The sequence below is a fragment of the Eubalaena glacialis genome, chromosome 20, assembly GCF_028564815.1.
Source record: "Eubalaena glacialis isolate mEubGla1 chromosome 20, mEubGla1.1.hap2.+ XY, whole genome shotgun sequence".
NCBI classification, from domain to species: Eukaryota; Metazoa; Chordata; class Mammalia; order Artiodactyla; family Balaenidae; genus Eubalaena; species Eubalaena glacialis.
The window spans coordinates 9,147,521-9,173,306 of record NC_083735.1 but is presented as its reverse complement, the minus strand read 5'-3'; the positions used below and the strand labels follow the sequence as shown (position 1 = coordinate 9,173,306).

The following is a 25,786-nucleotide window of genomic DNA, read 5'->3' as shown; positions in this document are numbered from 1 at the left end:
TTTTATCCTTCAGTCTCTGTACTGAAATACAGACTTAAACCTATAGAGATATTCAAAATCATTCATTTCATCTCCTCCACCAATGCATAAACAGCCAACATTTCCTCTATCCCAACTTAATTTGAACATACATATTGTCAAGTTTCATTATTGTTCAAGACCTGAAATAGATAACAGCTGCAGTTTTTAAAATGCTAAGAAATTGAAAAATTAAAACAAAGAAAAGCAGTTCAACCCATAACAAATGACATAATTTAAAGTATACCTTAAGTCTTTAAACATTTATTCTTCGAATTCTCCCTTTTCAATTGTACTTATAGACACAGCTAGAGCTGCTCTCACACAAGAAACACCATACACCAGAGACTGTAATGGATTTGATCAGGTTTTCTTCTGTTGCCACCAGCACACACACCAGAGAACTGATCATCAGATAACGGGCATTATCTACATATCAGATTAGCATTTATGGTTTGCCTGTGACCCTCATAGGTGGTTATATGATTTGGTGCAGCATCTCCAGGGAGGAAAAGACATACACAATCACACATCTGCAGCAGAGGCGACAAATGGCTGGTGACATGACATTTTTAAATCTCCACTGTCTAAAAATATCTGTTTACACTGAATCAGCTCCAGACCAAATCCAAAACTAGCTTAGCTCACTTAGCTGCCATCTTCTGTGTTGCTTTATAAGAATCCAAAATGAGGACGTGATACGTTCCAGTGTCCAAAGCCAGATAACATCTCCAGCTCCAAATACCAGCACAAAGACATCTTAGAAACTTTGAAATCCGTCACAATATAGATGACATTTTAGCAGCCAAAAGAGCAAGGCAAGGAAAGAACAGAACTTTCTAAAGTGTACTGTGGGAAGTGGTAAGGACATTTCTTGTCCAGTACTCACCATATGGATGGTGCTTCTGTCCCGCTGATCTCTAAGAAGTCATATCCTTCTTCGAGTTGAAAGTCAGTGAAGACTAAAGCAATGGTGTCCCCGGGTTCTGCGAGGATGGTCCACGTACAGTCGGCGTTGTTCACGTACTCTGAAGGGAAGTAGGGGCTGGAGATGCTGCTGCTTGTGCCCCGTAAGGTCCCGCCACAGGCCCCCTCAGCTGCAGAGGACAGAAACAAAGAAAGCGTATGGAAAATGGCCTCATACACAAGCACCTCCACAAAGTGTCACTCTCAATCAGTGACACATATTTTCTGAACCCCAAATAGCGACACGCAATCTGACAAAGGGTTTCTCCTGGTGGGTTAGTTTAGTTCTACAGAAAGACTTAAAAAGTCTACCGATTACATCGCGTTGTTAACTGAACTGCCACTATAGAAAGAAGTGAAATTGTGTCTTCTCTAAAATCTGGAACGTGCAGTTACTATACGCCTGATGTTCACAGACAGCTTAACCGTATTTTCAAAGGTTTTCTCTGCATCTTGGAAGACGGAAGTAAGTTGGCAACACTGTGAGTCTTAACAGTATGTGGGCATCATTTCTTCATTTTTTGAGAGCTGGCTTGAAAATACAGTGATCTTAAATGAAGCAGTTGCCCTAATCTTTATGTCCTGTAGAGTTTGGAATGTGCACTTGGTTTTGAATTTCAGATAAGTTCTTGAATAATATGATAACAGAGACACATCAACTCATAAAAAAGTTCTGAGTAGGAAATAGTTGCATGAAAACTTAAAATGGATTATCTTGGAAAAGTGACAAGGAAAAGGTCAGTAAGATAAAATACATTTAGGATACAAATTAGCATTGGAATAAATATTGTTTTGAAGAGAAATGGATCCTGTAACTTTTTCCACAGAGTAAAAAATAGATGGTATTCAATTTATATAATCATCTATTACAAAATGTTATGTACGTAGTAACTGTATATATAGGGTAGATAAATATTTGTGAAGTAACATGATTTAAGACAAGTCTGTAAATACTGTCCCTCCCTTCCTTCTTTCCTATCAGAGAATCCTAGCAAACAGTATACACTTGGCCCTCTGTATCTGCAGATTCAGCGTCCATAGATTCTACCAACAGATGAAGAATATACAAAAAAATGCCTAGAAAGTTCCAAACAGCAAAACTTAAGTTTGCTGCATGCCCACAACTAGTTACATAGTATTTTCATTGTATTAGGTATTATAAGTATTCTAGAAATCATTTAAAGTATACAGGAGGATGTGTGTAGGTTATACGCAAATACGATGCCATTTTATGTAAGGGACTTGAGCATCCAAAGATTTTGTTATCTGCAGGGGAACCTGGAAGCAATCTCCTGTGGATACCAAGGGACAATTGTATTTAACAATTAGGGACATCAGCGCTACAATTAGAGTGATAGACAAAGTCAGCCTGTTACCAAGATGGGAAATTTGCCTTTGGCAGCTTGTGGGACTAGACAGACGAGATCTCTTGGAACAGATATTTACATTGGCTACTGAATAAATAACTGTGTATATAAGCATATCACACTTATATATAGAAAGTTTATATATATACACACACACACACACACACACATATATAAACTTAAAAGTTTTCAAATCCAACGCTGTGGTTGGGTGATTAAAATGAAATATATTAAATCTGACAGCGAAGACTGCATAAGTGGTTTGTAATTCAGCTGGCTAGCAAACAGCTCTCCTTCCCAAGTGTTAGAGGAGAAACACTCATATCAAATTATTCTGGATTTTTGAAACTGTAACCTATGCACTGAAGCATTATGTATGATTTAAAAGACCTTGAAACAGGTATATTTGTGTGCATAATACACTGTAACCATAAAATAAGAGTGAAGAGGATAAGAAGCATACTGGGTTCTTGGGGAAAATATCTTGGTGACCTTGACCGAACAGAGGTGATGCTAAACCTATCTGACAAGAGTATGTATGCACAGGTACCAGACATCAACCTCGGACCTCGGCTGTAGCTCTAGGGCAGGGCCCTAGAGTTCCTCCCCTGCAGCCTTTCTCCCTCTGGTCGCTCAACTGTCGGAAGATCTGAGGACCTGTACAAGGTGTCTACTGAGCTGGGGTGACATCGTGTTTCCAGGGGCTCCAGGAAGTGGCTACATATTACCTGGTATAGGAATATTTTATCAGCTGACAGAGCTGTGCTGGTATCTGCAAGCTGATATCAGCACTGATCTCTCAGCAACACATCTACCTTCTGTTTAAAATGAGGGTGGTTGAACTGGATAACCTCCAGTGTCACTTCCTTTGATCCAATGACTCTAAGAGTTTAGACACTAAGTATCTAGATTTTCCTAGGACTTCAGTTGAGGGCTTGAGCAGGTCATGGAGGACCACGCTTGAATGGCCTAGCGAGTGAGTTCTGTACTCACTAACTCCAGAGGAGCCTGGGGTGCCCATCACAGGCGCAGCCAAGTGGTGCGATTTTATGGCTACTCTGTTGGGACTAGGAGTAGATTGTATGAGGGAGACAAAAAGAATAGAAAATCAAACTAAAGAGAAAGAAAATTAAAAAGTTGGCAGAGAACAAAAACTATAATGCTTCCAAGGCTGCAATCACCATCGTGTTTTCTCTGGTAGATATTTTAATGACCACAGAACATTTTTAAATGAGTTACAGTTAGAATTACGTCAGGCTAAACAGATACAGGATGTATTATAATTCTTAATGCAGCATTTCAAAGAAATATTACAGAACACTATCAGGTAGTCTGATTGATGATATCTTCTTTGATAATTAAGTACATAAAACAAAAATAATTCATACCACTCACTGGATAATAAACTTAATAAAAAACTGTACAGAGTGCGGTAACATGTGTGTGTGTGTTTGAATACGTCTGTGTGTGCTGAAAGCAACTGCAATGGTGCTTCACATGTTTTTCCAACAAAACATTTTAACAGTTTTAGCTTCTTCCCCAGTTTTGTAAGATAATTTGTTTTCTAAACTGTAACATTTTACACATCTAAAATGTAATAGCATGTGAGGAAGGGTAATATAAGCCCCGTTTGAGACTGGGAAATACACTCAGGAATAACCCAGAAACAGTGAGGGATGGAATGTGGTGAATAAATTCTCCGCCTTCTCTCCCCTTGGTGGGGAAATTTTAAACTGTAACTTACATGGAGTATCAGATAAGCCCCAGAGAGATTTAGTACCAATTCCCACAAGACTAACCCTATGAAAACACACCTCAATGGCATTCTTCACTTTCCTGCCTTACTTCCTCACTAGTTCACTTTGCTTCCTGAATCACCTCCCAAATACATTAGCTGCACTAAGTCTGGATCTCAGAGTCTACTCTCGTGGGACTGAGGCTAGGATAATAGAGGTGTCATGGGTACTTGATAGGACCACAGGGAGCCCAGATATTTGGTTAAACATTATTCGAGTGTGTCTGTGAGGGTGAAGACCTGAATAGAACGAAAAGGTGGATTAAGAGAGAATTCACTCTCTTGGATTGACTGCCTTCATACATGATCTCGGACTGGAACTTAACACCCCTGTCTCCCCAGGATCCAGCTTGCTGACTGCAAGTGTTAAGACTCAGCCTCCAAAACCAATGAGCCCAGTCCTTTAATAAATCTCTTTATATTTCTCAATATCTCCAAAAAAAACCCCTCAAAATCATGTATGATAGTTTACTTACTTTTGTATCTCACCATATATTATGTTTAAAGTGCCCAATAAAAAATACTGACGATAACTGAACTTTACTAGAGCAACTGCTGGTATCTCGATGGACCTGAGGATGAAGCTGACACTTCTATGACCTTAGCCTTGGGCTAAGGCAATGGGTTACGTCAGCTGGTCTTTACAGCATTATGCAATAGACTCTACTGTGGTTCAATATGTGTTTATTGATTTTGCTTTTGTTGTCATTTGTAATCGTAAGACTAGTACAGCAGCAATAGTAGTAGTGACAGTTCAGAGTTCAGAGATAAAAGTCTCTCAATCTAAAGGCCCCAAGGAACATAGAGACACAGTATCATATATCCCTGTCCTAATTTTTAACTACATCACCAATTTCCAAGGGAAAATTATGAAAATCTGAGATATCCACAATCATAAAATATTCACTCATATCTCTTTTTCAGTTATCTACTCGGGAAATGTACATGAAGGAAGACCCTGCATTTTCTAGGAGGTACCTACACCTCATTATTACAGGTGTCTCCTATAATAAAGAGCAGCAAGGAGAAAGCAAATTCCTTTTTAAAGTTATTATAAAGAGATAACACTGAGATCGTGTTTCTCAACCTCTCCACCACTGACATTTGGGGCCAAATAATTTTTTGTTCTGAGAGGCTGTCCTTTGCATTGTAGAAGGTTTAGCAGCATCCTACCCTGTACCCACTAATTGCCAAGATTATCGCCCCCATTGTGACAGCCAAAAATGTCTCCAGACATTGCCAACTGTTCTGTGGGGACAGAATTGCCCCTCATTAAGAACCAATTATTTAGATGAATTTAATTAGTGCTTTTCCCAGTTCTTTTCACTGGTATTATATAGATCCTTTCAAACAAGAGGAATTAAAACCATATTAAAATGCTGTGTAGTATTCTTTCTTTGAGTCGAAATAAATCATTGATTAGATATTTGACCTATTTAAACTTATTAAAACATAGGAAGACTATAAATATTTCCCCTTAGATAATATGTTTATTTAAAGTAATTTAAAAGAATTCGAGTTGCTGCAATAGTATTTGAAAATACTCTCATTTTGGTACACTTTACACAGTTTTTTGATAAAGAAATCAATTAGGAAATATATTAAATGTTCCAAACTAAAATATGTTATCTCTTTAGAAAAACTGAAAAATCAGTATAGATATAATAAATTTATTGTTTTTATTTAACATATCTCTAACACTAGGATTAGTATTTTGATGGAAAATATGTGTGTGACAAATGTAATTTAAATTATTTTATATGACAAATTATCTTTTTAAATACATAAGTTTATAATTTCTGAGATATACTTTCACAAGGCAGGCCTCACTGGTTATAAATCAGTAACACTGCAAAAACATAGTAACTAAACAATTTAACACTTTTTCTCTAATTATTCATAAATAAAATACTAAAAACAAATGCTTTACTTGAAAATTAGATATAGAGGTCTCAAAACTAGAGATCATTAGCTAGATTTATATATATATATATATATAACATATATATTATACATAATGGCCACAGACCTTCGGAATCATCTCTTAATGCTGTTTACACACACACACATACACTTACAAGCACACACACAATAGTACTGAAAACTAAATGATCTTCTTACTTTCATCTTTTCTCTGGAATTTGTTTCACTCAAATTAACCAGACTGATCCTTTTAAAATTTAACCTGAATCTTAAAAATTTCCACTCAAAACTGTTAAACTTTCCGTATCCCCGCTCGGAATAAAATCAAACCCGACCAGGACCTGAGAAGCCCTAGGTGATCTGACCCAATGCCCCCATCTCACGCCCACTTTGCCTGGCCTCTGTCCACCCCACCTCTCCTGATCCCCCTCTAACCATAGCCTGCTGGGACCACAGCCAAGTGTGTCCCTGCCCCAGGGCCTCTGCACTCACTGTCCTGCCTTCCGTTCTGTTCATTAGTCCCCTTCCTGGGTCCACCTTCTCTGACCACTGTGTATGAACTGGCATCTACTTTGGACCACTCCCTGTCTCCTCATCCTGCTCTGTTACTTCTTAGCACTTTGCTAAGGGCAAAGCATTGAACCATAAGCTTTATGAGCTTGCCTTTGCACAGGTCTGCTATTCCTAGTAGGCAGCCTGGAACTCAGTAAAGTTTCTTTCTTTTTTTTCTTTTCTCCCCCCTCATTGTGTGAATGACTCAGCATTTCCTGTACATATACCAGTTACCTGGAGCCTATATTCAGTCACCTTCAGTAGGAAAAATGGGACTACAGTAATATATATTTCTGGGCCTAAGCATGGCATCAAACTATATCATTTCTAAGAGTAGAAATAGAAAAGTAAGTTAATTTATTTATAGAAATAGGAGGCATTTTCAAGCAAGAAGTTCAAAAAATAATACTCTACTAAAAACAACAGCAAGCCTCTAAGTGGAGAGGTATTTCAGACAAAAATTAATTGCCAAGAAGAAAGTTTCATCATGGTAGCAGACCAGGAGGGGTTTAGTTGACTACTTGTTTTGCTTTGTTTGTTTTCATCAAGTACCTAAGCCACAAGTCCAGAAATATTATTTTTATTCTCAGCAGAGCAGTGGGGAAATTTCAAGAAGAATTAAAGCCAAGGCAGGCAGAGAAAGCAAAATAATCAAAGCAAAACATTAAGAAAGGGAGATTATGAACAATCTTCCCGGAAACTGAAGAATTATTTCGAGCTCTGTAAACATCTGATGTAAACTTAAAAACCACATATAAAAAGTAAAATGTATTAAAAAAAAAAAAAAGTAACCATTAAAATAAACTAAATAATTCTGGCCAATATTTAAATAATATAGTTATATGAACATAATGTAAGCTTCTTTTATCCCCGGATGTTCACAGCAGTACAAATGTATCAAAAATTTTACTTTAACATTAATTTTGCTATATCCAGAAGAATTTTTTGTCTGGAAGCTGAAAAATTGGGGGGATCTAATTAAGTAAATGCTATTTAGAATTCCATCATCTCCCCCCCACACACCTTTTTTTTTACACATTATGCAGAAAGAAAATGAAGATGGGTTCGAAACTGCCAGGTAAATACTTGACTGCAAAAATTAGCACACAAAATACTTCTTAATAAAATGATGCATATATATTGAGTCACTTCACTCTGTATTTTAAAAATTGTGCTCCTAGGACATCCACATGTAGGAGTCACAGGTTACACGTAGCAAATAAAGTCAAGTGGTTGGGCTTTGTTCCCACACCAAATGTCTATCAGAGCAATTATTTCTTTAAATCCGTGTCCTATATTGAATTTTCACAAAATCTTGCATTTGGAAAAAAAAACATTCTACAGCTTAAAGGAGTTTGAATACCATCAAGTTAATCCAAGAAGCAGATAAGGTTTTTAATACAAGATGTGTTTGAACCTACTGATTTCTGTAAGTGGGGAAAATAATTCTAACTGTAAGCAGAAATCAGAGTGCACTATTTCCCCTAAGGAATTTCAAAACTTTTAAAAATTTTCATCCTAAACTGTAAAATTATTATAAGCATTGCCTGGGTATAAATGCTGCTAGGAATGTATCTTAAGGGCATGATTCAAAATACAGAATAAAACATTATTTAGAGACGTACTTTGCCATATTTGTCATAAAGAAAAATTGAAACCAACTAAATGTTTAACAACAGATAAATCATTAAATAAAGTATGTTGCACCCAAACCAAACCAAGCAGTGTTTACCAAGCATTTGTAACATTGCTTCAACAAATTCCTGACCTAGAATATTGAATTTATAAAATGCAGGGTATACAATGGGTTTCTTCTCAATTTTAAAAACTGTATGAAAAACATCCAGGAAAGAAAAAAGAAATGCACACACATTTATAATGTTCAATGTCTAATACTAGGCAATATTCTCTAATATACCTTCCCTAGGGCTGTGTAGAATATTGGTACCTACAAGTCAGACTGTCTGGGTTTGAATCCAGGTTTTCGCACTTTTGTGTCACAAGTTCTCTTCTCTGGGCCTCAGTTTGGTTATTTATAAATGACGATAATAATGGCATCTATTCACAGCGTGGTTGTGAAGGTTAAATAGATCAATAGCTGTAAAGTGCTCAGAACAATATGCAGGCAAATACTAACGACTCAGTAAAAATAGCTATTATTATTTTCTCCAATTTGGCATGCAGTGATCACTCAATGATAGTTTAATTATTTTGACCATTTTATCACTGCTTTGAGTAAAACTGCCCTTCCAAGTCTACACACTGTTTTCACCAGGAGTTTAGCAGCTGCTTCAGAGGGAGGAGAGAGTCACACAGAGCCCAGGAGGCAGCCTCCTTCCCCAGGTTTCCACTCCTCCAGGGGCTGGAATGAAAGGGGGCCCAGATCTTTTGCTACTGTTCTTGTAGCCTCACCACCACCTATGTTACACCTGAGACCATCAGGAGATTAACCTCTTACATCTTTCATCCTTAGGTACTGAAGACACTGGAAGAAACGCTGGTCTCCTAGGTCACCCCTCATCCCCTCAGACCCTCATTCGCTCAAAGATCTACAAAGCTCACGTGTCTGACCCCTACCTCTCCCAAGCTCTTAAAACCCTTCTGCTAGGTCCTCTGAAACTCAAGGTCAACTATCAGCAAAACTTCCTGTGTCTCAGCCACTTCTGAGGTATCCCCTCACTTCCTTCTCATGGAAGCCGGCTGTCTTCTGAGAATGTTGCATCATGAAATCCTCCCCAAGGTCAATGTTCAGCATCCATAGCCCAAGCGCCACTGTCCCTAGAGCTGGACTACATGCCCACCAACACGCATCTCATTACGACTTCTGGACTACTTCTGTTCTTTCCCCAGCGTGGAGTCTCTCGTCCTCAGAATCCAATACCTTCTTCCCTGGAGTCATCTACAACATCCCTTGGGCAGCCCCATTAGTCCTTGCAGATTTTTACTTCTGGCTCACTATCAGTTTCTCCAGCTCTACATTTGTCTTGATTCTTGCTGATTTCGGTATCGAGTTGGATCATCTTCTGAATATTGGCCTCTCAGTTCACTCGGCCCCTCTTCCAAAAACCTAACCCCACACAGTCATTCATTCCCACCATCACCCTTCATCTTCTCAATACCAATAAATGATCATTTTCCAGAGCTGCAGTGTGGGGTGTCCCATTCTCAGACCTCCACTTTCTATATTTCCAGGTCACTGCCTCAAATACCTTAACTTCAATAATTCTTTGACACCGATAGACCTACAGTTCCCTGATCTTGACATTTTTTCACTTCCTTCCCCTCCAGCCCCTCATGTCCCCATTTCTCCCCTTGCCATCCTCAGATTTCATGGCCATCATTTCAGTCACTCCCTTGTGTCTGCCATAACTCCACTGTCAACACCCTAGACTCAAATCAGGGCAAATCCACATTTTCTCCCATGGTAGACATGGCTGGAGAAAAACCCAAAACAAAAATACACTGATGGGTCTAACTTTAAATTAAGGACCACATCCAAGTTGGCTTTCAGTGATGACATTCCTACTCTGTTCCCTTCGTCCACTCAGTCCTCTTTCAGGGGGAATGACCATTTTGTACCCTCTTCCTCATCCACCTGCCAGCACATGCTACCACATCCTTAATACTACATGGTGATTTTGTTTCCTATTTCCCTAAGAAAATAGAAGCAATCAAAAGAGAAATTTTACAATCTATTGACACCATATTTGATCACCTATCTGCTTTTCTGCTCATAAAATTTCCTTCCTATATGAACGCTAAACGCTCTTAACCTATAGGGTTAATTCCATTTGTGCTCTTGCTTTCATCCTTGAACAAGTTTCTAAGCCAAACCTCCCAACAAATGATCATTTACCCTTTTTATTGGAGAACTGCTCTCAGCACACAAACATGTTATAATTTTCCCCATTCAAAAACGTTTTTTGAAAAGCAACTATCTTTTGATTCCACATCTATTTTCCAGACGCCATATCTACCTTTAACTTTATGTATAAAAATCTCTTTCCCAGCAACACATCTCAAGAAATATACATAATTGCAATCTTTAATTTCTTCCCATCCTCTACTGAACCCACTTGAGTCAGGATTTTGTCCTCACTGGTCCACAAGAAACTGCTCTTCTCACATCAGTCACACCAACAAATCCAATGGTCAGTTCTCAGTTCTTATCTTATACAAGCACTCAACAACATCCCACAGTTATCCATCTCCTCCTCTTTGAAGGACTTTTCTCAATATACTTTTAAAGCTTTCTTTTATCTTGAAATAATTGCAAATTCATAAGAAGTTGCAAAAATAGTCCAGGGTGATTCTGTGTACTTGTCTTCCATTTTCCACCAATGATTACATCATACAAAGGTATAGTATAGCAACAAAATAAAAAAAAAAAAGACACTAGTACAATGTGTACATATGCTTTTATTCACTACTACTTTATATACTACACACATGGTTGCCTCTAATCTTATTGACCATTTCTTCTCAATCTCCTCATTACTTTGATTCCATCTCCCAATCCTTAGTGTAGTGTCCAGGATTCAGTATTCGGACCTCTTTTCTTCCTAACTGCATTTACTACCTGGGTGATCTCATCTAGTTTCAGTTATGTGGATGTAAATACGGTACATATGTTGACAGTTCTCAAATTTGTAGTTCAATTTCAGATCTCTCTTGAATTTCAGTTTTTTGTATCCACCTGCCAACCTGGCATATCCTTATGGATGTCTAAATAGCATTCCAGACTTACTAACCCCCAAATCATATTCTTGACCTTTCCTTTTCCAAATCTGAAATTCCCTAGCTTTCTCCCTTTCAGTAAATGGGAACCCCATTCTTCCAGTGGCTCAGATAAAAATGGTGTCATCCATGACTCTCCTATTTCTCTCATATCCTGTAACCACTGCATCGTAAAATTCTACTGGCTCTTTCTTTAAACTGTATTCTTTTTTGTTTGTTTGTTTTGTTTTTATAGCAGCTTTATTCATAATTGCTAAAACTTGGAAGCAACCAAGATGTCCTTCAATAGATTAACGGATAAACAAACTCTGTTGCATTTATATAATGGGATATTATTCAGAAAACTAAGGAATTGAACTACCAAACTACAAAAAGACACGGAATAGCCTTAAATGCATATTGCGAAGAGAAAGAAGCCAATCTGAAAAGGCTACATACTGTATGGCTTCAACTATATGACATTCTGAAAAGGTAAAACTATAGGGACAGTAAGAAGATCAGGGGTTACCAGGGTTTCTGGTGGAGGGAGAGATAAACAGGTGGGACACAGAGGATTTTAAGGGCAGTGAAGCCTTTTTACATGATACTGTAATGGTGGATATATGGCATTATGCATTTGTCAAAGTGTATCGACATCATTTCATCAGTTGTAACAAAGGTACCACACTAATGGAAGATATTAAGAATAGGAGAGACTGTGCAGGGGGCAGAGGAATTAGTATATAGGAACGCTCTCTAGTTCCTGCTCAAGTTTTCTGTAATCTTAAAACTGCTCGAAAAAATGAAGTCTATAAGTTTTTTGGTTTTTTTTTTAATGCAATGATAAAGAATAAGAATGATAGGATAAAGAATGCCCTGGGTCAGAGGCGGGAGGGAATCTACTATCCAGTAAGTCTTCAGAGAAGTCTCTCGGAAAAGTTGACCCTTCTAAGCTGTATTCTTAACCCAAATGCATTTTGCAGCCTTCCCTGCTCCTATTGTCTCTCAACATGACATCATCCCTCACCTTGAAGACTGCAGTGGCTTCCTAACAGGTTTTCCCACTTTGCCCTTCCCACCATATATTCTTTGCCCAACAGAGCAGCCAGCGTAAGGCTCTTACATTCAAAATGAGATGATGCCACTTCTCTTGTCAAAACCCTCCAGTGTCTTCCCACGTTGCTCAGAATAGAAGCTAAATTCTGTATGATGGTCCACGGGGCTCCCAGGATCTTTCAGCGCCCATCTTCTCTGACCTTTTCTCCCAGATCCACACACTGTCCGGTCTGCTCCACCATACTGGCTGCTGCGTTATTCTCCACTCACCCTGGGGTCACTCAGGACCAAAACCCTGGCTGTTTCCTTGATCTGGACCATGCTCTTGACATTCTCATACAGTTTAATCTCTCACCTCTCCGAGGGCTCCAAATAATGCTGGTTTGGCCAAAGGTAGTGGTTTCCCAGGACATGGGGCTTCCGGTGCTAAAACCAGGACAGTCCAGGGCAAACCAAGCAACTGGTCTCCACAGCTCAATCAAATGTCACTGTCTTAGTGAGAGAGTCTGCGAACACGTACTACAATTGGATATGTGACATATTTGTTTTTACTCATTTTTTTTTCGATTTATATGGTCTACCTCTACCCATTAAGATATTCTCATGGTGGTTGGAATTTTTCTTGTTTTGTTCACTTTGTAGCCCCAGCGAAGAACTAATGTAAGCAAACTACAGCCTGTGGGCTACATACAGCCCAGTATCTGTTATTGTAAATAGAGTTTTACTGGAAACAGCCATGCCTATTTGTTTAGGTACCGTCTATGGAGACTTTTACTCTAAAATGACTGACTACAGTAGCGGAAACAGAGACCGTATGACTTGAAACACATAAAATATTTGCTATCTGGCCCTTGACAGAAAAAGTCTAGTGACCTGACTGTTAAATGTATCTGACATCTTGCCTCTCCTGGATAAACGTTTCTTGAAAGAACAAATGAACAAACACAAATAGACAGCAGATATATTCTACTGGAAATAAAAAAAAAAAACCAACTTTGGGGCATCATTTTAATGCTAGTAAATTCTCAGCAAATTAAAAAGGAAATACTAACATCAAAACCAAGAGTAATTGTAGTGAAAATACTTGCGACATGGAAATTTGTTCAGCAAATTTGCAAAGCATAAATAACATTCTGAGAATTCTATCCTTAGGAAATAATCAAACAGAAGAAACAAAAGCAATGTTATATGTACAGAGACACTAATTATAGCATTATGTGTAGAAGCAAACACTGGAAACACTCATTATGTTCAATTATGGGGAGAGAGAGAACTATTACTTTGTATAATATTGAGGATATTGAGAAGAAAATGCTGTCAGTTAAAATTGAAATGTTTATGACTTAATACCAATCTTAAAAAGAGAAAACAATGCACTATGCTCTATGACTTTAGTCTCTAAGAGCTTTTCAGAGGATGAATTGGCCTCCTTCGGTCTCCATTTTTGTTCCATTCTAGCTCTTCAATGATAATGATTTGAATAATAATAGCTATTATTGGTATTAAGTACTTCAAGCATTTCATTTAAACTTTACCAGTCCCATGAAATTAAAAGTAGTTTTAATCCAGCTAGATAATATATATATAATCCAAACTGAATCACTTTGCTCTGCACTTGAAAGTAACCCAACGTTGTAAATCAACTATACTTCAATTATTAAAAAAAAAAAAAGTAGCATTAATCCAATTCAACAGATTCAGAACCAGAGGTTTTGCAGACAGCTTGTCCATGATGTCGAGCTAGTAAGTAAGAAAGCAGGACCCTGAATGACCAAGTCCTCGCTATTAAACATTTCCTTCACTGCCTGTCACAGTGAATGGCATTTAATTGGACGTGTGTGTTTTTGGGCACTAGACAACTTCAGCCCTGCAACCTAATATGGTACTTACATGGAAAAACAAATCATGGAAAAATACTGTAAATTGAGCCACAAAATGATTTGTATACAGGCACTTATGACTGTGCTTTAACCCAGTTCCAAGATTGTATTTAATGAGATAATATATATTAAAAAAAAAAGTGCTTATCAGAAAGCCTTGTATCATAGTGAAATGAAAACCATGTAGACCAGATTTACTATAATAATGTTGACATATGTTTTCGATATTTTTTTTTCAATTTTGGTAAGACTTAGAGTTGGTTATTACACAGTATGCAAGAAAAGTGCTGAAAGCTAAATTGTCTAAAGCCATTCAAACTTTATTTAGATCTGGGTTTCTTATATGAAGACTACCTTATTCAATCTTACTTTGCAATGCTTGGTCCTGACAAGAAAGATCATCTAAGATTCATTTTACAATGTTACCTCTGCAACATAACTGATAAAAACCCAGCTGTGTTTTAAATATCACAGAATTGATCGGTACCCACAAAAAGCATGACTTCTCTCCCTTCTCCTCCCCTCCAGCTACATGTTCTCCCAGTATTTCTCTTCCCCATCATCACTAGTGGCAGAATATCTGCAATTAAACACCCTGAGTGACATTTCATAAAGCGCTGGCAAGTGCCATATTGTCATTTCCAGTCACATTATGTAAGGCTTATCAATTAAAGAAATTTGCAGCTTTAGGCAGTTCCAAATGAAACACTGACATCCATTATTTAGCATGTTTTATTAAAGGTATTGCTGAGACTCCTCCTAGTACTTTATTTGGTGGCATCTTTGCATGCTAACTCTCAGTCATCCTTCCAAGGAAATACAACTGTCCTGAAATGCATAAAATCTGTCAACTCCTTAAAAAAAGCAAAACAGCTGCCATATCCTACACTCTTTAAAACTCTCAAGTAATAGTGACACTGTGTTTTGACACTTGTAGGTGAATATTTATCTTAAATGCTTTTGTTGAGACAGAGAGAAACAAGGTTAGAGTCTTGGTGAGTAAGCAGTTTTAGTCAATGATCATAACGCACTTATGGTTATTTTTCAATGGTTTGCAGATCATGCTTCTCAATAGAACACAAGGAAAAAACAAAAACACCTCTCCTTAACCACCCCAAGCAGAAGGCACAAAGTGAGAACGGCCTTTACCACCTACTGTCTCTGCAGCCCTGGACAGGATCCCTCACATCTCAGGGAGTTAGATCCCTCATCTGCAAACTCTCAGTATTAATATTAACCTTGAACACTTTTGGACAAGATAACATAAACGTATGTATGCCAAGTTCGTAACACAACACCTGTCGCAGAGATTTGGTCTAAATAAAATGCTTAGCCATGCTATTTCTACTTCCTCCTGGCTTTCCTTCTTTAGTAATTCATAGTGGCTGAAAAAGATTCTGTTGGGCAAAAATGGAAAATAAGGAGAGAAGAGTTACTGGCCAACCACGTCTCAGGTAGCTTATATCTGGTCTCAAGGGCCTCCTAACACCACTCTGCCTGGAACCAGTACCCTGCAGGTTCACGGAGCCCAGATGCCAGCAGCATCCTTCAGGCCTCACCTTTCTGCCCCCAAATGAGAATCCCTGGGAGGACAAATTGGTGGTAGGGAAGGATTTAGGGTTGCGACAGAGAAAGAGGAAAGAGGACCAACTTCATGCAAAGAGAAGCCTTCCCCAGAGAAGGAAGACCATCTGACTTGGGGAAATGGATCCCTGCTTGCCTCCTCTGCTCCAAGATTGACTTACTCTACAAAGAAACAGCTGCAGCAAGTCATATGTTAGCCTTTAAAATAAAACGAGAAAGATCCTACAGCCAAACAGCTCTCTTTGGGCTTAAGGCTCTCTTGAGCTGGGTTTATACATCATGTTTTTCATCTGAAAGCCCTGAGGCTGTTGCTGGTGGTAGCTCCCATCAAGCCCACAGAAAACAGTTTTAGCTGGTGCTTGCTTTGACCACAGGCTTCTGCAGAAAATACTGAGATTGGCAGTCACTCTTCCCTGCCGGCATCTTACTGCCCTTATATTTCTCTTTTTAGGCTCATAATCTCTGAAGGGCCTGCAGGTCTGCCAGACACCTTCTCCTGCATTGCACAAGGAACAGGTGGAGAAACGGGACGATGCTGGAGACCACCAACTTCCATCTTCCCCGGAGAAAACCAAGGCACACGCTTCATCCCCAGAAGCAGGACATCCCCAGACAAGCTGTGTTCTCTCCGCCCCTTCCCAGATTCCTCAGGGCTCAAGCACCAATCCCTCAAGAAGAAAATGTTTGTTTGTCTAATCCAACTTCAAATATTTGTTCCCCAATGAAAATGTAAGTTCCTTCTTCAAAGGAACCTATTTTTTGTATTCTCATAAATTAAAAGGGAACGAGCAGGGCATTGCAGGGCCCAATGGCATAAGACACCAGGTCCAGATTCCAACTCTCCCATTCACTACTGTGTGACCTCAGAAAAGTCACCTCACATCTCTGTGCCCGAGTCTCTCTGACTGAAAAACAGGATCAATGATAATACAAAACTTGCAGGGTTATTGTGAAAGTTAAACACAAGAATATCTGTAAAGCATGTAAATGATGTCTGACATTTGGTCATTGCTACAGGTTTAACTGTTATTATCATCACATCTTTTTCTTAAAAATCTACAATTTGAGTGACCAAGCTGAAATGTCCATCATTAGATAACAGATGCTCCTCCATGTGTTCCTTATTAAAAATACGTTGAACTTGATGGATTAATCCCTTAAGAAAAAGGTTGATTGATTAGTCCCCTAAGGAAAAGGAAACTAGAAATAATCTCCATGTGACTGTTGCCAAATCTACATTTTCGATACTGTCATTCTATTTATATGCATGTGTATCTACACGCACGCTGTATATGTGGTTTTAGTCTCCTTATTGCAGTCCAAGTAGTGACACATAAAACACAATGACCTGTCCTGACACGGACTCACCCTTTAGTAGGCACTTAACTGGCTCTTGTCTGAGTCTCTATTCATTCAGTTTCTCTTCTTAAATCAGCCTGGTAGTTTTTTTTTTTCCCAAAGAATTTCAGTAATGCAGAAAAGCCATTTGTTTAAGAGCTACTAGCACTGAGATCCTATAATCTATATGAATTTACTTTCAAATTTTTTGCCATTTGTCTCCAATCACTTTAATCTGAAATCTGAATTTGCTTTCAAAACTGGAGCGGGGAGAAGATAGAAACAGTAATCATAACAGCTAATACATATAGAACTTCACTGTGTCGAGTTCTCTGTTAAGGATTTTATCTGGATTATCTCATTTAATCTTTACAACAGACCTGTGAAATCGGTACTATTACACAGGTAGGAAAATTGAGAACAGAGAGAGAAAATAACACTGCACAGCCCATAAACATCATGCTATATCACCTGTGCTTTATTCACCTTCTTTATGTGTTAAAGACTTTGCAGGATGTTTTGCATATGTCATTTCACTTAATCCTCATACTAACACTGAGAATATCATCTTTTCAAAACATTTGCTTTTCTATTGACAATACTGTGTAGAAATTGGGTATGTGGTCTCAGTAGCTAGGCTGCTGTAGGAACATCTTACCGTAGTATATGTAGTAGTTTACAGATGGAAAAGAAGTGTGAGAGAGGAATCCAATGTACTTACAGCAACATAGATCATAACCGCTAGGTCCCAGAATTGAATCTAGTTTATTTTTTCCCTAGAGTCACTCTTATTTTTATTCTTTTATACATCTGGAGCCACACATGCACAAAGCTGTTTTCAATTCTTTGCCAACTCCACTAGCTAATTAGCCTCTCCTTCAAAGTTTCCCATAATCTTCATTCATTAGATCCCAGTATCATTTCTTCCCAAAGTAAGATAGTATCTGAAATGAGATTCCTTTTGAGAAATCTTTTTGGATTACTGGAGAGCTAGGCTCACCGTGATCTTTTGCTTCAAAGTAATAGTAAAAATAGACTTCTCCTTTCCGATACTATTCAGCTCAAATCTGTTTCAGCAATTGCCGAGAAGTTAAAGGGGAGAATTCCAATCAGAGAATGGCATAGATGTGTATATTTCAGACCCATTTTCTTATGAGTCCTTATCATAAAACTACAACTGTATATTGAACCCTATAGCATAAGTGAAAGTGACATGTACTCACAGCACCAGAACTCTGCATACATTAACAGCTGTTGTGGAAAGAAAAAAAGAAAACTAGGGCTTCCCTGGTGGCGCAGTGGTTGAGAATCTGCCTGCCAATGCAGGGGACACGGGTTCGAGCCCTGGACCGGGAAGATCCCACATGCCGCGGAGCAACTGGGCCCGTGAGCCACAATTACTGAGCCTGCGCGTCTGGAGCCTGTGCTCCGCAACAAGAGAGGCCGCGACAGTGAGAGGCCAGCGCACCGCGATGAAGAGTGGCCCCCGCTCGCCGCAACTAGAGAAAGCCCTCGCACAGAAACGAAGACCCAACACAGCCAAAAATAAATAAATAAAATTAAAAGAAAACTAAAATTCTTCTGCTTGCTAAGTCTGAGCTGCCTGAAATAGTAGATACTAGCATACATAGCTAACGAGAACATGTGGCTATTTCATCTTGAGAAATGATGTAACTGTGAAATACACGCCAGGTCTTAAAGACTAGGGAAAAAGTGCAAACTACTTCATTAATATTTTATACTGATTACGTGTAGAAATGGTCATCTTTGGACTATGCTGGGTTAATAAAATGCATTATTAAAATTAAATGCACCTGTTTCTTTTTACTTTATCAATGTCCTTATTAGGAAATGTTAACTATATAGTTCCTCCCACTTGTGGGTTGCATTATATTTCTAGCGAACGGCACTGATCTAAATACTGAGGAACTGGGAGTTTTTCTTGGTTAGGCATGTGGCAGCTGAACAGCCCCGAGCCCCTGCCTGAATGATGATGGTCACTGGCCCGCCGCAGCTCCATCACACAGAAGAAGGATGCTCTGGGCTACAACCTAGCTCATTCGGAACGTCTTTGGCTTTTCCGCATGCTGTATGCTATCCTTCTACTCCAAAAGATTATGAGTATAGTATCGTCCCTCAAATAATGTTTCACTTGTGGATGCTTTCTTAAAGACCTGTTTTTTTCCCTCTCTCTCTTTTTTGACATATGCCTGGAAAACTTATTACTTTTCTAGTTTGGAATATTTTTTGTCAAGCAGAAGCCAATAATATGCTTAAAATAATGAAACGATGCTTTAACAATTCTGGGAGGAAATGGTTTCCATGTATAATTTTATACTCAGCTAGACTGTCCATCAGTACGGATGCAGACAGGGGCTATTTGCAGGCATGCTAAAGCTCAAAGGGTTTTCCTCCAAAGCAACCTTTCTCAGGGAAACTATCTGAGATGAAACAAAGAGAAAAGAAGACAGGATTTAGAAAATAGTGAACAGGTTGAGTGGAACAGTGAAGAAGTGTCAGAAACACTGCCTGATAACAGACCTACAAGCCAGCGCTGGACCCTCTGAGAGAACAGGGAGAGGGAACTGATGGATTTGGGGAAATGAGGGCAAAAGGGGTACAGACAAGGGGACGAAGGCACAGTATGCTGAGGGTGGTGATGACCGAGATTTCAGGAACCGCAGAAGACAAGTGTATGCAAAATACGATGCAATCTGGTTTACGTTAGAGAAATAAGTCAGTGATCTTCAGGAAGAAGACTAGAGTTCATTCCCAGCAATAATTCAAATAAGTATAAAGTAGAAGATATCTGGATTATTGGGATGAAACATAAGTTTTATAAATCAACAAGGGGAAAAAAAAATTCAAAAATTTAGGACAAATAGAAGGCAGTCACGGCATAGGCCAGCCATTTACCAAATCTGCTTTTTCTTCTTCCTTCTTCCTTTTCTTTCTAGCTTTCCTTGCAGTTAAGGACGTCCACACGACTGAGTCTAACCAGTGCAATATATGTGTGGGAGGCCTGCCCGTAACAACCCCAGGCTCTTTCCTCCCTCTGCCAATGGATGGAGACAAAGCTGCCAACCCTGACTGAAAGCCAGACACAAAAGTCCCCAAATCACCGTTAAATCAGAGCCAACCACCAGTCAGAAATACTCATTTGGGGTTTAACACGAGCAGACAATAGTAACATTGGAGCCTGCTAATGTTACATTAACTAAATAAGCAGAACAGGAAAGTCTTGGTCCAAATGTGGGGGGAAAAAAGTAATTGTGGCATTATTATGAATAATTGAGGCTAAGAAAGAACTCATCTGATCTGAACTCTCTTTGAGTGGCACAGGGATGATGATGTTGGAACAATATGTACACAGTTGTAATAACACGAATGTTGTTTATTGCTATCCAGCCTTCAGGCAAATTAAGAAGGACTTAATTACGATCATAGAATAAAACGTACATGTTCACAACTTTGATCCTGCAAAAGTGCTATTACAGCTGAGAGAACATAGAGGAAGGAAAGTATTAGAACATTTACTGGAAAGAGCAGAGGCAATGACAGTCACATCTTATACAGTGCACAGGCGAAAGATGCTGTCAAAAATTAAAGAAATAAGGTATAAACGGTCAAGTGCATTATTCAGATTTATAATGTTTAGAAATCTAAATTAAACTGGAAGAAACAAGACATGGGGAATGGAGTGATAAAATTACAGTGACACTCATTGCAAGATGTCAATTTAAAAAGTTTTAACTTGATAAAGCAAAACAGAACAGTATAAGCATATATAAGATAATAATGACAAAAATGGTTAATTTTTATTGAAATGTCTATAGCCTAAGAGTATGGGTGTTTCAATAGGATGTTTCTTTTCACTATAATCCCTTCAGTATTATTAAATTTTTAAATTATGTACAAATGCTACTCAATCAAATTTAGTAACAGTAGAATGATACAATCAGAAGAACAGCTGTCTTGCTACAAAGTTCAAGTCATAAACCAACATATGTCAACACAATTGAAGCTTTATTTCCTTACCTTCAATACAAGACTACTATTACTTTCCCTGCATACATCTCAAGGTGATTTGAGGTATACACAGGATCATACATTTGTGGGTTTCAGCATATTTACAAATTGACACTGGATACATATGATTTTTAGATGCCTTTCTATGGTAGTTCATATGAGTCGTGCACATAATGTTAATACAGGCTAATCTATGAAGTGTAGAATATACAAAAATAAGTTATTTAGGACAGCCTGTAAATGGGAATGTCCAGAGCTATGACTTTAGGGATCTCAGCTCTGCAGCAGCTGTTAAGAATTATTTTCTGAAGCATACTTTGCAAATACAAAGTATTGTATATACAAAGTGCTCCATCATTGAAAGAATTAAGGCATCTCAGAAGGTAATGTTCGGGGAAGGGGGAGCAGGCATCTCTGGCTAAGGAGACTAGTGTTTGCTTAGAGCTGGCTTATTTCAGGAGGCATATGCCTAATGCAACCATCCTATCATCTTTCCAGAGCATAAAGGAGCCTAGCCTTTTCCAGGACCAGAGACAGCTCATGTCCCCAAACGTATATACATTTCCTATGTGATTATATCCATGGAATAAGACAGTTGACGTAAGATCACACTAATGCTTTCAAAAATGAGATCCAGAATTGGAGAGCTGGAGTGGATGGAAATGCTCACTGAAGGGACCAAAGGGAGACGGTTTAAGAACAACTTCCCCACCTAATGGTGGACTAATGTGAGGACAGGCCCACTTCTCCCCGGGGATTTCTCCACATCAGACGATAGGTTTCTTACGAAGGAGCATTTTCCAAATGCAGCTCCTGACCTACTTCCTTTCTGCCTTCTCGGACAATCTTATCACAGATCTGGAGACAAGGACCCACCATGCGAATTTTCCATTCAAGGAGAATACCTTCTCTTTTGGATTTCCTACGCTATGGCCCTCTATTATCCTGGAGCTCAAAGTCATTTATGATAATTCCTGGACCGTGACATCATAGTCTTTGTGATTTAATAATAGAATAGGGGAAACATAAATTAAGAAGGCATTTAAATTCTGAGTTGGGAGCATGCGTCATTGAATATATCTAGTTTTTTTTTTTTTTTTTTTCTTTTCCCCTTTTATGTTTCTCCTCTAAATACACACCACACCTGCAAATACAGAAACAGTACATCTTTGTAAAGATCAGAAGAGACAAGAGGAACAACGTGCGATAATGAAGGGAGATGAAGGAGGATACAGACATTTAGGTGAAAAGTCAAGGATAAATGAGGAAGACAAAAACACACCTCCAGAAGGAGACAATCTGAACTCTCATCCTTGAAAGAAGTCAGTTTGATGCTGGTCTCCTGTTCAAGGGAATCAGTTTTAAGTAAATCTGGCTGACCTCCCACTTCATTATGCACTGACTTTATTAAATATATGGCTATATCCCTTTTCTTTAAAGAGCACCACGTGACTCTAGAAATGATACATTTAAGTGTCATTGTTCAGGTTAAATACTGCCACTTGGAGTTACAATGTAAAATTTTCAACACTAGGAAAAGGTCATTGCAAAGAGATTCAGTGGTGTTAGCAGCACTTTAAGATGACTCCTCAAGCAATCCCTGGAACAAAATAACTAGGATGTTGGGGAAGCAGAAGATATACTCATTTCATTTTTTAAAATTATCTAAGTCCATATCGCTGAAATTAATTTAATCTCTAGATACGCCACATCTACACATTTATAAGAATTAGATTATCGACTTTTTTCTTTATGATCCAGTTATCCAAAATCAATGACAAACTGTGTTGTATCTTTCAAATCTGTTACATAAAATAATTATATCAAATTTAATGTCCTTTGAAATGTTACTATCCCAAGCACTGAAAAAAGCAAAATTTAAGCATAAATTTAATAATCTATAATATAGAAGAAAAGAGAAATATTATGATAAAAGCATCTTGATATGGTTTGGATTTAATAAATTGGTGACAACATAGGAAAGAGTATGAGCTGTTATATCAACTTTGACTTTGTAAGTTTTATAACTGTGAAATTAGTAAAGACCCTTCAATTAAGAAGAAAATGCTTGGGGAGGTATGAGCAAAACAGAAACTGGCATGGTTGCTGTTAATATTTATTTTTGCATTTTCCAGCTTATAATAACTCCTCATTTGATGCCCAGCATATTTCCACTCCTCTATTAAATGTTTGAATGGGGGATTAGGTACAGCATTAGGGGTAAATAGCTATGGATTCGGCTAATATTAAGGTAGAAGCAAGGACATCGTCACACAATTTTCATGACTGTAAATTATGTCCTGGGGGGGTTACAAACTAGTTGAGGAAATGCTGAAGACATAAGGTTAAAATATAAAATAGCAACAAAATAAATGCTCAAGACAAAAGGACTTGTGTTTTCTTAAAGAATTGAAAAAGGGGCTGCAATGGTTAAAAAAAAAGTGACTAAAATTTGGGCTTAAGCGTGAACTTGACAACTAAGTAAGATTCATGGCTTTAACGGAGATGAAAGGGAAAACTTCAGAACAGGAAAAAATGAGTGAAAGTTTGGATTTAGGCATGGAGTGGTGAGCTGGTAAGGAACTCTTTGGGAAGAAACCCTGCTTTGTAGAGTTTGCTGATTTCTGGGGTCAATACTCCCACCGTGGAGGGGATGCCAAGCTAACAGCTTGGTGTGAGGAACACAGCACTTGGGAGAGACGCACACAGCTGTCTTTTGGGAAGTCAGACCAAGCAAAGCATCGCGTGGAGACAGAAGCATAACATCTGTGTCTGGGAACACTAACGGATGAAAGCGGACAAGTCAGTTCAGACGAGGTGATGGAGCTCCGGGGCAGCGTTTTCAAGGGTTTGCACTTAATTCTCGTTGAGTCACTGAAGTGGTCTGGCTGAGAGAGGACAGGTGATGATGAAGACGGGTGTGTTGGGAGTGGGACTAAGGAGGAGAGTGTAGGATGAAGGCTGAGATTCTGGATGTGGCGCTCATTTCACCAACTTGAAGCTGGTCTGGGTGGGAAGAAAAAACAACTGGCATGGGACAGTTGGAGTGGAAAAGGGGAGACGTGAAAGACAGTCTGACAGAATAAAAGGGGCAAGCAGGGAAAAATGGAGAGAGTGACTGCAACGTTTCCACAGAGTGACTATCAGATACACAGTGGTAGAAATAGGGAAAAAAGAATATACTTAGGATATCCAAGTGACAGCGTCCTTAAACAGTATCACTTAGTTGAGGGAATCAGTGAAAAGACAAGGGAAGGGACACAGAAATCTGGATTTTGAGGACACCACTCTTTTGACAATAGAAGATGTAAAATAATTAATAGCACTAAGGAAAAAAAGAAGAGAGAGATAATAGACCTGAGGAACATGCAAGAAAATGAGCATTTCTGGAGGAGTAATGGATGCGTGCGGTAGAAAATATCCATAACAGGAATTTCTCTAGGACAAAGGGATGATTTCAAGATGGTGGATCTGACCTCTGGTAATTACCAGCTGGAATACCTTGAACAAGTTATGTTTCCCATCTAACCCTCAGATGCCTCACGTGTAAAACACTTCTTTAATAAAATACCTACTGTGAAGATTATACATGAAAAAGTAATGCCTGCTCATAACAAGCAATCAATACGTACTAGTTACCAGCTGTAGTAATAATGGCAGTAGTAGTAATAGTACTAGTAGTAATACTAGTTGTATTAATAATAGTAGTAGCAGCAGCTGCAATATGCCATAACTAAGATAAGTAGCGTTGGGAAGATCTCATGAGACTGCAACACGTAACAGAGATAACAAAAAAAAAATAGAAAAGTATTCATTAAATAGCATAGACGAAAATATAAACAGACTGATGAAAACAACACATTTTGATATGACTTAAGCTAAGGCTGTGGATTTGCCTGGTTACATACATGGATAAAAAGTTGGACATGGGTTCTTATAATAAACTATAATGGAAAACAATTGAAAAAAAGAATATAGATACATCCATATATATAGGTATAACCAAATCACTTTGCTGTACACCTGAAACTAACACAATATTGTAAATCAACCATACTTCAATAAAAAAAAGTCAGACATGGGTTTTTGTCTTAACTCATCATATGCTATCTTTTGGAACCTTTTGAAAATTAAAATTGTGCTTCTTTACCTGTTAAATGAGTGTGAGTATTTATTATTTCAGTGGGGTTTTGTGAGAATTCAGTGATATGATTCAGGTAAAGCACTTAGCACATTTTCTGAATTACATTAAGACCTCAATAAATGTAAGCTACACTTTTACATTTGAAACCATAAAGTGAGTTTTTTCTTAGGAAAGTCAAAACCTAAGAGTCAAAGTATGCTCTTTCCTAAAGTCACTGGATCAGGAAAATAATGTCACAGAAAAGGCTAAAAATCACAAGGCTTCCAGAAAACTGATTCTAATCTTGCAACAAATCATAACGAGGAACACCTGCACTAGTGCAATCCTTTATGGTCTATCTCCAAAGCCCCAGAGTGTTAAAAGAGTCTTCCAACGGTATAATTTAATTATCAAGGGGTATCTGCCATTTTTAATGAGA

The 25,786-nt window shown here is 38.4% G+C and overlaps 1 protein-coding gene across 1 annotated transcript in view; it reads right to left on the bottom strand.

Moving 5' to 3' along the window:
- Nucleotides 1-25,786, bottom strand: part of CSMD1 (CUB and Sushi multiple domains 1) — a 1,818,880-nt gene that overhangs the window by 903,730 nt on the left and 889,364 nt on the right. Inside the window, exon 5 of the mRNA XM_061177359.1 lies at nucleotides 908-1,115. Within this exon, the coding sequence (XP_061033342.1) occupies nucleotides 908-1,115 (208 nt within the window). The remainder of the gene's footprint in view (nucleotides 1-907; nucleotides 1,116-25,786) is intronic.